At 44.3% G+C, this 12,356-nt stretch overlaps 1 protein-coding gene across 3 annotated transcripts in view; it reads left to right on the plus strand.

The window, feature by feature from the left end:
* Positions 1 to 3,544: 3,544 nt before the first annotated feature.
* Positions 3,545 to 12,356, plus strand: part of CFAP100 (cilia and flagella associated protein 100) — a 39,564-nt gene continuing 30,752 nt past the window's right edge. The window contains exons 1-4 of one of the 3 annotated variants that reach the window (XM_054977247.1): positions 3,545 to 3,766; positions 4,633 to 4,739; positions 5,372 to 5,530; positions 10,570 to 10,653. In XM_054977247.1, the coding sequence (XP_054833222.1) occupies positions 5,464 to 5,530; positions 10,570 to 10,653 (151 nt within the window). In that variant the 5' untranslated portion in view covers positions 3,545 to 3,766; positions 4,633 to 4,739; positions 5,372 to 5,463. Of the gene's footprint in view, positions 3,767 to 4,632; positions 4,740 to 5,371; positions 5,531 to 10,569; positions 10,654 to 12,356 lie in introns of those variants that run through there. The other 2 variants (XM_054977246.1, XM_054977248.1) reach the window with 2 other exon arrangements.

Raw genomic sequence — 12,356 nt, forward strand, 5'->3', positions numbered from 1 at the left:
TTTTTTTAAAAAAAAATACATTTTATGTCATTTATAGCAAAAAGAGTTTCTGCAGAGTGGACAAAACTATCTGGAATGCTATTGGCACAGGAAAGAAATGTGTTGTTTTAAGAAGCTTAGCCATCAGCCTCCATAACACAAAGTGGGAATATGGGGCTGGGAGTCAACAACAAAAAATGGAGATGGGGAATGACATAACTATCTCCTTGCAAGTTTGAACTCTCCCTCTTGACTATCTCCTGCAGGCTTTTTCTGGAAGGACATAACAGTACAAACTGTGGGGTTGACCCCAGATGACTGCTAGTGTAATGTCTTGAGTGGCCTAAGATTGGGGAGACTCCGATTCAAATCCCCACTCGCCCATGAACTTCCCTGATGACTTTGGGCCAGCCACTCTCCATCTGTATCACTGTCTACTAGGACTCACAGAGTTGTTGTGAAGACAAAGATGTCTGTGTATCTGCTAAACAGGGCTTCAGTTTTTTTTTAAAAAAAAATACATTTTATGTCATTTATAGCAAAAAGAGTTTCTGCAGAGTGGACAAAACTATCTGGAATGCTATTGGCACAGGAAAGAAATGTGTTGTTTTAAGAAGCTTAGCCATCAGCCTCCATAACACAAAGTGGGAATATGGGGCTGGGAGTCAACAACAAAAAATGGAGATGGGGAATGACATAACTATCTCCTTGCAAGTTTGACTATCTCCTGCAGGCTTTTTCTGGAAGGACATAACAGTACAAACTGTGGGGTTGACCCCAGATGACTGCTAGTGTAATGTCTTGAGTGGCCTAAGATTGGGGAGACTCCGATTCAAATCCCCACTCGCCCATGAACTTCCCTGATGACTTTGGGCCAGCCACTCTCCATCTGTATCACTGTCTACTAGGACTCACAGAGTTGTTGTGAAGACAAAGTGGAAGAGCAGAAACCCATACACACCACTCCAAACTTCTTGGAGGTGGGATAATATATGTGTGCGAGAGAAAGTTCTGTAGAGCAGGTGCCTGCCCCCCACCTTCACCCAGCTAGGATCAGGTGGCAATGCCTGCCCCCAGCCTGGTGGCAATGCCAGCCCCAACCTGCTAGAATCAGGCACAGAGCAGCGAGCAATGCCCCCTCATTCACCCAGCTGGGATCAGACACGGATCAAGCACCAATGCCTGCTACCCCCTTCACATGGACAGTATCAGGCACAGAGCAGGAAGCAATCCTCGTCCTCCCATTCACCTAGTTGGGCTCATGCCCCCCCACCTTTACTCGGCGGGGATCAGAATCAGAGCAGGTGGCAATGCCCATCCCCCTTTCACCCAGCTGGGATCAGGAACGAGGCAGGAGGCGATGCCCGCTCCTCACGTCACCCAGCCTTGATCAGGAGCAGTGCAGGTGGCAAGGCCTGCTCCCCCTTCAACCTGCCATAATCAGGCACGGAGCAGGCAGCAATGCCCACCCACCCCTTCACCCAGTCAGGATCAGATGTGGGAATACCTGAAAGACTTCCCAGGGAATGAAATTGAAACCCACAATGAAAAATCATTAACAACAATAGATATATGAAAAGTATACCAATCAAAGGTTCAATACAAAAATATTTATATAAGGATTAACCAATCATAACTGTAAAGATAAACCAATAACATCATACCTTTGGGAACACCTTTGGTATAGGATTAGATGCGGAGCAGGCAGCACTGCCTGCTCTTCTTCACCTGGACAGTATCAGGCGCAGAGCAGGAAGCAATCTCCACCCCCCATTCACCAGCTGGGATCAGGAACAGAGAAGGAGGCAATGCCCGTCCCCCTTCATCCAGCCATGATCAGACACGGAGCACGTAACAATGCCTGCCACCTCCTTCACGCAGCTGGGATCATGATCAGAGCAGGTGGCAATGCCTGCCCCCCCCACACACACACCTTTACCTAGCCAGGATCAAGCACGGATCAGGATGCAATGTCCAACCCCTCTTCACCCAGCCAGGATCAGGTGCAGAGCAGGTGGCAGTGCCCATCCCCCACCTTCACCTTGCTGGAATCAGGTGTGGAACAGGAGGCAATGCCCACCCACCCCCTTCACCAGCCAGGATTAGGAGCGGAGTATGAGGTAATGCCCATGCCCCCTTCACCCGGCCGGGATCAGGCATAGTGTATGAGGCAATGCCCACCCACCCCCCTTCACCCAGCCGGGATCAGTCCCAGAGGAGGAGGAGGCAATGCCCACTTGCCCGTCCTCCCCTTCCTAGAGCCCATTGTATTTTTTCCCACAATGGGCTTTGTTACTAGTCTTTCATAGTTGTGTAGAAAAGAAATGCCAGTTGGTTCAGCTTTTCTTACCCTCCAGCACAGCAACATGATTTATGTACGTTATTTATAGTCCGCCTTTCTCAGTGAAACTCAAGGCCGATTACACAGTGTAAGTCACTATGATAAATAATGCCTCCAGAAATTCCACCCTCCACACAGGAGTTCTGTCTTGTATTCCACTTGGGTTCACTTATATTAAGCTTTGCAGAACTGGTGCTTCTAGAACAAAGCTGGGCTCTTTACAAAAAAGGCTTTGCAAATTAACTAAGATAAAATTTGCTAAAGTGAACTTCTAATTCTAAGAGCCCTCAAATATACCCAAGGCAAACATTTACTGTTTAGCCTCAAAGGCTTGCAATATAAAAGCACCAGTTTTTGTGTTCATTCAAATAATTATCATCTTATTGTCGAAGGCTTTCACGGCTGGTTATGCATCTTTTGCATAGGTGTCCAGTGGCACCTTTAAAGATTAACAAAATTTATTCTAGTTTGAGTTTATTAACTCACTTTGTCAAATGTATGGAGTTATTTCTACTCAGGGTAGAAATAACTGCTTTGGATGTACACTTCACTCATCTGATGAAGTGGGTGCTCTGACTCAGAAAATTTTGTTAATCTTTAAAGGTGCCACTAGACTTCTTACTATGTATTATTATTTCTATATCTACCGTTCCTGGGGCCTGACCTGGATAATCCAGGTGAGCCTGATCTCATCAGATCTCAGAAGCTAGGCAGCGTCTGCCTTGGTTAATAATTGGATGGGAGACTGCCAAGGAAGACTAGGGTTGTGGACGCAGGCAATAGCAAACCACCTCTGTTAGTTTCTTGCCATGAAAACCCCTCCAGAGGTCGCCATAAATCAACTCTGACTTGAGGGCACCATACTTCCTGGACTGTGTGAACTTAATGCCTTACATACAGCTAAGGTAAACAGTACTTTCATCAAGGTCCCTCTTGCTACTAGATCCAGAGGAGTTAGCCGTGTTAGTCTGTAGCAGCAAAATCAAAAAGAGTCCAGTAGCACCTTTAAGACTAACCAATTTTATTGTAGCATAAGCTTTCGAGAATCAAGTTCTCTTCGTCAGATGCCTGATCAAAACTCTTGCTACTGTGGCCCATCTCTCCATGCTTGTCTCGAAGCTCTCCAGATTGACACAGACCTTCTGTCTTTTATGACCTCACCGTCTCCTGGCAACTGGAAAGAATGGTTTCCTCAGCAACGTAAACAAGAGTGAGGAACAATGGACGTGGCGGAATGCTCAGACGCCACAGAGTGTCTCCCGTCTAAAGGCACCCCTCTGCTTAAATCCAGTTGCTCAAAGAGGATCTCAAGCGAGGACTGTTGTTTGCAGCTAAATGAGGCGTTTGACTTGGGAGAGTGAGAAGACCAGGCTGAGATTGTAGTAACTGGATTTAGTTTTCCTTCTCTATACTTACCAGTATTTCACTCGGAACAGATAATTCAGGGTGAGCAATGTACTTTATTTAATTATGTGCATTGGAGAGGCTCCTGTTATTTGAAAGCAGGAAAACCTATTAAGCAAATATTTTTTGTGGGGAAGAATTGCAGTGAAGATCATGAAAGCCTATTATAATGGTTAAAAGGTGCATCTTGCTGGATTTAATTCAGCGGTAGCATTCTGGCCTCCTGGCCTCCATCCAGCCACAAATATTTATTTTCATTCAAAAGTGGGGGGAACGTTGAACATCCAGCTGTCTGTGGACTAAGTTTCCCTTCCAAAATATTTACATCTACGGTAATTCAGCTGCCTCTCAAATTCCCGTCATGGGGTTTATAAATATTTTCAGTCCTTTCTCAGCCCAGTTACTGTTTTTACTGTGACAGATGATTTATATATTTGTGCTTTTTAGGACAGTATGCTCATTCAAAGCACTGATATTTGATACATGTTTCCCCTGTGTGATCTTCCTGTGTTCTCACAATATTCTTGTTAGTTAAGTAATTAGGATCTTGAAGGATTAACTTAAAAATCCTGTGCTGTAATGTGCAAATGTGGGTCTTGTTTCAGTAAGAAAAGTATCCCATTAAATCCTGGGACTGGTCTCTTAGGCATTAGGTACTTGGTTTATGTCAGTTGACTTCAGTAAAATTGATCGCATATTTTTGAAGCCTTCTGTTGCTGTATGAGTGAATATGCAGGCTTTTGAATCATACAGAAATCTTCATCCTTTTATGAAGGAATGATAATTTTTAAAAATAAATATATACTATTTTGTAGTTTGCAAAATGTAATGATACCGTATGCATTTTTTGCTGTGAATGTTAATGACCTTGATCTGGACTAATAGAAATTTTGTTTTATTAATTACAGGGCAGCAGCATCCTTTTCCCTGACTAGACTTCTATGTCGTTAAATTTTATGGCAGCGGAGATTTACAGTGCCCTCCTAAAGCAGAGTTTTCTTGAGTTTTTTTCTAAGTGAGGAAATCTACAATTGGCTAAGAGTGTTGGGTTAAAATTCCCCCATCACCTCCTAAGACCATTGAAGGCAGTGGGCTTAGAAGGATGTCGTTTTCTTCAGATTTCACTTTTCATTCATAAGCAAAACTGTTTCACGCTGGGAAAACCTGCGCTCTTCTGTTTATCATGTAGCTGTTAAAGGCCTGGGTGCTCTGTTTCCCCTTAAACGTGACAGGTCTAATCATTCATCCATTTCTTATTTCTGTCCTTCTTGGAACTCAGGGTGGTTTACATGGGTCTCCTCTCTTCATTTTATCTTCACAACAACCCTTTGAAGTACGGCAGCTGAGAGATGGTGACTGCCCAAAGTAATCTAGTGAGTTTCATGGCAGAGTGTGGATCTGAACTCCAGTCTCTCCAGTCCAACATCAATCACTATACCACGTTCTCTTTCTCATCAAGAATTAGCTTCACTTCTAATCTATCTCCTAAATAGTTTTGTGAACTTTGCGCAAAAGCATGGTTAGTAAATGATAACCACTGGTTTGTGTCTCTTTCGCCAGAACAACTTTTTCTATCAAATATACAGCACAGGTATGAATGGTCATCTTTCTGCTAAAGATAATGTCTGCTTTCTGCATATGTTCTAGGAAGCGAACACAACACACATTGAAAGCCATAGGGAAGGCAACGTCCTGTGGAAACCTTACCCTGTATTTTGTCCGATCAAAATTCTACCACCATGTCTATAGTCTCTTTTGGACGCTCAAGTGTTACTCTGGACCCAAATAGCTCTGAACATACTTTCAGTAAGACTTTTTCTTCCCTAGTATTTGAATAATGTACCTGGCACTATTTGTTTTAGAATTCACATCTGAACATAGGGTTAGCTTCTATGTAGACCTGTGTGTATAGACTCTGCAGGAGGTTTCTTGTTGCTATCAAGCAGCCAGATGTGCTGATGTTGTGTTTCTGGATTCCAAGAGGAAATCCTTGCAACTACATGATGGCCTTATTCATATTGCTTCTTAGTTTCCAGCTCTCATGAATGGGACAGGTGCTTTGTGGGCAATGTTGAAATTTCTGGGATATGTCTGCGCCTGTCATCTGAAGCATGGGCTGCCTCAGAGAATCCCAGGAGATTCCCTCCCTATGCCCATATTTTATTTATTTTGATGTATTTATGTTATTTATAGTCCACCTTTCTCACTGAGACTCAGAATAGATTACACAGTATAAGTCAATATGATCAGCAGCTGGGTCATTCACCAATCAATGCACTAGGGTATGCAAAATGCAAATTTGCAGAAATGGGAAAAAACACATCCAATACAGAGCTGAAAACAATGCTGAAACAAGCATAAACAATTAAACCTGGCATGTTAAACAACACAGAACTACCCAGAAGGAACACACAACAGACAGTACACAGTAGTATAGTCTACAATCCTTGTCCCTTTACCAATGCATCTCATTTCCTTACAGAACAGCTCTCCTATCTGTGTAAAAAAAACCCTCCTGAATAATTCAGTTTTTCACAGTTTACAGAAGCCCAGGAGAGTGGGAGCTTTCCTAATCTCATCAGGCAGGCCATTCCTTAAGGTGGTGGCCATGACAGAGAATGCACAGGTACAGGAAGGTGGTGATTTTGCCCATTTGCAGGGTGGCACCTTCAGAAGGCTCTGTTCAGATGAAGCTGCTGTGGCACAGAGAGAGATGGTTCTGCAGATACAAGGGACCAAGGCCCTGAGGGAATTTGTATGTGGTAGCTAAAACCTTGAATTGAGCCTGGTAACTGATGAGCAGCCAATGATTGCAGAATGGAAGTAATAGGCATGCTCCATCTAGCTCCCAAGAATAATCGAGCCGCAGCGTTCTACACCAACTGGAGTCTCATAATTGACTTTAAGGGGAGACCTATGGAGAATGCATTACAGTAGTCTAGTCTTGATATTAATGTGGCATGGATCCAGGTAGCCAGATCAGCTGTCATGTTAGGAGGCCATCTTCCAGGCTAAGCTTGTAGAAGGCATTACTGCAGCTGCATTAACTTGCTGGATCCAACATAACCCCATGGTTCTTAACTGAGTCTGCAGGAGTCAACTGAACCCCATTGAAAGTAGGGAGCACAATGTCCTTCAAGATCTCCACTTTCCTAACCAGCATCACTTCTGTGTTGTCTGGGTTCTGTTTCAGTTTGTTTGATTAGAACTAACTGACCACAGTTGTCAAGCAGTGACTCAGAGCGGGACCACAAGTGACGCCTGACACAGGTTGGACACTTGCCAGCTTCCCTCAAGTTTTGATGGGAAATGTAGGCAGCTTGGCGGAATGTTGGACAAGTGACAGTTGAAAAGTCCATTGGACAGCAGTCAGAGAGTCAAGCTGCAAGACCAGGATGCCTACATTTCCCATCAAAACTTGAGGGAAGCTGACTAGTGTCCAACCTGTGTCAGGCGTCACTTGTGGTCCTGCTCTCAGTACCTCTATTGCAACACCAGGGGATTTGGATAGTGAAATATGCAGCTAGGTGTCCTCTGCATATTGATGACATCCAATTCCATAGCTATGAATAACATGGGGGGAATAAGATTGTGCCCTGTTGTACCCCACAGGATAATTTCAACACATAATATAGCTGGTTTCCAGCACCAACAGTTGGAGTCTGTTCCATGAAGAATTATTTAAACCAGTGCAAGGCGCATTCACTGATAGCTACTTCTGCCACCAAATGCCTCAACAGGATGAGATGGTCTTATGTCTCAATGGCTCAGATAGGTCCAGGAGGAACAACAAAGAAGTGCGGCCATTGTCTACATCAGGGCTTTTTTTCTGGGAAAAGAGGTGGTGGAACTCAGTGGGTTGCCCTCAGAGAAAATGGTCACATGGCTGGTGGCCCCCGCCCCCTGATCTCCAGACAGAGAGGAGTTTAGATTGCCCTCCGCAACACTCTGGGGCAACACAGGGGGCAATCTAAACTCCCCTCTGTCTGGAGATCAGGGGTGGGGCCACCAGCCATGTGACCATTTTCAAGAGGTTCCAGAACTCCGTTCCACCGCGTTCCCCCTGAAAAAAAGCCCTGGTCTACATTCAGACAAAGGTCATACATTAAAGCAACCAGAACCATCTCCATCCTGTAGCCCATCCTGAAACCAAACTGAAAAGGGCCCAGACCTGGAGATGGTCTTCTACTGCTCTCTTAATCACGTTATTTAGAATGGGCAAATTAGAGACTGGAGAATAACTGGCCACGTCATTTTTGTTTAGGGATGGTTTTTTAAGTAGTGGGCAGATATCCATTCTTTGAGTGGCCAAGGGAAGATGCTTTGAGTTAATGAATGATTTATGAGAGTGTCAAGGTCTCATTATGTGGTATTTACATGATAATAGCAGCCAAGATGGGCAAGGATCCAGAGCACAAGTAATGGCCTTCATGGATGCCAGAGTCCTGTCCATGTCCATCACTGTAACTGGGTCAAAATGGACCACAAGCAGAACAGAAAATGTAACAAGTATTTCTTCTGCCCCACTTCACATATATTACAGCTGGCATCCAGATCAGAGCATATTTGTGCTATTTTACTGGCAAAAACGTTTTGCAGAAGTATCAGAGCTAATTGCCTGTTCCTCAGAGTGTAAATGTTCAGTTTTGGGAGTCAGAAGATGTTAAGATACCTTAAATAGCTGGGATGGTCATGAACTAGCTGATGCAATAGTTGCAGAGAAATAATGTTTCTTTGCCACTATCAGCCCCACTTCATAGGTCTTCCAATGCACTCTATAACATGCTTTATCAGATTCAGTATGAGTTTTCTCTGAGTGTCTTTCTAGATGTCTTGTATGCTTTTTAGGTAACCCAGCTCTGTGAAAAGCCACAGGGCTGGCTTCTGCCCCAAGGGTGGGACAGGTGAACAAGGAGCAATCTTATCAATAGCTCTGAGAAACTTCACATTCCAAGATGCCACTGTAGCCTCAACTGAGAATGCATTTGGAATCTTTAAATCCCCCAGAGCATTTTGGATTTAAGGAGGATCCATGAGTGGGTCATTTTAACAGGTATCAGAGCTGTATTCACCCTTGCCTTTAGTAGATAATGGTCAGACCATGGTTCAGGCCAAATCTCCAATCCCAAAAGAAGACCTTCCCTCAAAGTTTGAGCTGGTCACTATTTGAAAGAGGCCCAGGGCAGCCAGGGAACCTATAAAATCCAGGGCTGGTCCTGGCAAGAAGCATTCATGACTGATCAAGTCACCCAGAACAATCAGTCTTGGTGTATCCAAACTCAAATCTAAGAGCACCTCTGCCATCTGAGAAAGGGTGCTTATTGGGGAACTAGATGGCCAGTAAACAACCAGAATACCTAATCTAGTCTTAGTTCCCAGTATAAGGAGCATACAGTCAATGCCAGCTGTAGATTGTACTGGGACTCTGCGGAAGTCGAAGGACTCACTGAGGATAACAGCAACCCCTCCTCCTCAGCCATCTGTGTGGGATTGGTGGAGGACTGCATAAACAGGCCAAGTTAATTGGGACCGACACACCATGTCATTTTCTTCTAGCTATATCTCTGTTATGCAAGCCAGTTCAACTCCCTGTAACATCTCAGTGAGGTGTGCAGTTTTCAGCCTCACTGGTCTGGTATTGCATAGTATTAGAGAAGAATTTAGACGCATTGGGGGGGGGGGCTGCATCTTGGACTCTCAGGATGCTATAGAGATAAGATAGGCAAGGAGCATCTATGCCAGATATTGGACATCTTTGATAAAACCTATCCTCCCATCTACCCAATCCTATCTGCTCTGGAATTGTACATTCGTCAAACATTCTGCTCCAGGTAAAGATTTTCCCCACAGCTTCAAAGATATGCCACAAATTCCTCACTTTCAAACATGCAAGTATCCATACAACACTATTGTTTCTATGCCAACTGCTCGTAGTCTGCCAGTATGCAACTTGTGGGGGCTCTCCCTCTCCTATAGTGGGGCTTCTTCATTGTGTACAATGGCTGGGCCCTGGCTGTGCACCCCAGGCCCACAGCTTTGGGCTGAGAGCCCTTATGCTCTCATCCTTCAGCTCGCACATCCAGCGCAGGCCTCGTGCTAAATGCTTGAGCCCAATGCAAATACCTGTGAACAAGAAGGGAGAAATCCCAGTGTAGGGGAAGCTTGGGTGGAGGCCAAGAATCCACCAGCACAGTATAGTAGATGCAATGGATGCAGTAAAAACCAATTGCTAAGGGCTTAAGTTTTGCTATTAGGTTTCCTTGATAAAAATCTGAACACTGCCTGATAAAAATTTGCTAAATCTTCTGAACCAGCTCTGGTTTGAGAAGTAGAAGTTGTCCTGCTTTGTCTTCCAGGGCTGTCTGGGAGCGCATTTTGAAAGCCAAAAGGACATTCAAAAGCACTTCTCTGAGGGCCAAACTAGAGAAGGCTGGGAGAGCCTTCTGTTTGGTAAACAGCTGCAGGAGCAGGCAGAAGGCTAATTTTGATCACAGCTCCAGTGCAGTGGAAGGAGGTTTAGCCGTTTCCTCCCTAGAGCTGCTCTTTTACCCAATAGGAGAAACATACTGGCAACCTGCACATCTACTCTGGCAGAGCAGTCAGCAGGTCTGGAAAACCGGGAGGTTTTCCCTTCCCTTCTCCCTTCCATGGCTTTCATTAATACAAAATGCTTGTAAGAATTGTTTGTGGATTTTCTTAGCATCTCTTTAAGTTCAGCCCTTGGGTGGAGGCAGTTCCTGGGTCTTGAGTCTTTGAACCCCAATCTCGAGCACCATTGCTCCATCGCTTATTTTTAATTCCTGATATGGATGACTAAGAGCCGGATTTGATCTTTATTGGACCAGGGGAAAAGTCTTCATCTCAGCAAGTGGGGGATGTGTTTACCATTCCTTCAGTGAAGTCTGGGACTGGCACAGATTCAAAATCAGGTAAGACATACTTTCAGTTTTTTGTGGTTCACTTCCCTCTCTCTTGCCCACTGATGCAACTTTCACCCAGTCTTTAATCAATCCATTTGGCTGGTGGTTTCACTAGGAGAGATCTCAGAGTTGGGAGCTGACTAGAAAGTGAAAATGGCTTTGGAACATGCCAAGCTGAGCGGCTATTGTGGCACTACAAGCCACTGCTGCAGGGACTACTCAGGTCAACAGTGCCAGCAATGGACATTAGCTCATTCACTGCTTTCTCCTTCAAACTGACAGCAGGGACAGGAGACGACAAGTGAGCTGACACATTACTCTTGCCAGTAATCTGAGCCAAATGGCCCCTGAAGCACTGGCAGAGTTGCTGCGGCTTGGCTGTGCTTAAACTTGGCTTCCAGTGGACCTCTCAGTCAGTGGCCTACCAAAAAATTTCCCTGTAAGCTAAATGGCCAATCTACCCCTACTCAGAGTATACATGCAATGGAGGAAGAGATGGCCACTTGTCAACTAGAAGAGAAGTTATAGAGGAGCCTATCAAATGTTCTTGGAATTGTGAAAGGTTTCCATTAAACCCAAAAGGTTTGAAATGGTTGATTATACATATATTCCTTGTATCTATATTGTGTCTATCCCATCACCTAGCATAAATTTAGCCATACAGAAATACTTTTCTCCTGCAGGTGACCATCTGATTAGTCAAAAGTAACAGATTTACTCTTGTTATTCTGAATCATTGTGAGCCAGCAACACACAAATCTGCCTAAGCCTGAGCCAGACTATTGGCCTATCTAGGCCAGTTTTGTCTCATCTGACCAGTAATAGCTCTCCGGGGTCTCCTCACATAGAGGTCTCTCACATTACCTACCATCTGATCTTTTTAACTGGAGATGCTGAGGACTGAACCTGGGACCTTCTGCATGCAAAGCAGATGATCCATCACTGAGCCACATCCTTTCCGCGTAATACCATAACCTATGAGAGCTCTGTGTATGAAGTCCATAACAGCAATCTTAGGAGTCCTCACTCTGGAACAACAGCACGTTTAATGCTGTATTCTTGTACTGGCAGTAGAACTGCAGCCTAACCCCAAATACCATGTGCTGGTAGTAACTCTCCATTATGGCATAAAAGTGTTGTGCAAGGAGGGCACAAGTTGTGTACTTGTGTGGGAGGAGGAATGGACTCACTCCTTTTTTTTTCAATATCTATGTTAATTTTTCTCTTGGAATAATTAAAAGAACTATTGGAAATAATCTGTAAAGTATAACATGAGAATGGTGTGTGTGTGTGTGTGTGTGTGTGTGTGTGTGTGTGTGTGTGTGTGTGTGTGTGTGTGTGTGTGTGTGTGTGTGTGTGTGTGTGTGTGTGTGTGGTTTCATTCTGATACAAGGCAAGCAGGAAATGAAAGACCCCAATGTAAATACCAGAAGAAAATAGTGTCAGTCACGATTCGAACTATTATTACTCTATTAGACAGGCATTTTCCACTCTGAGTATTAATCTTGGTGCTAGAAAATGTAAAATAGGGATACTGTGATATCAACTGATGTATGAGCTCCATGTAATTAACACAGATCTCAGTTACATAGAATTTGAGGAAAGACAGGGCAACAGTCACATTCAAGGACAGCAAAGAGAGCTTAGACACCAGGTTTAGGCAGTCTCAAGCAAAAGAACAAATCGAATACACTTACTGGTCCCCAAACAAA

This window comes from Eublepharis macularius, chromosome 4 (genome assembly GCF_028583425.1).
Source record: "Eublepharis macularius isolate TG4126 chromosome 4, MPM_Emac_v1.0, whole genome shotgun sequence".
Lineage (NCBI taxonomy): Eukaryota > Metazoa > Chordata > Lepidosauria > Squamata > Eublepharidae > Eublepharis > Eublepharis macularius.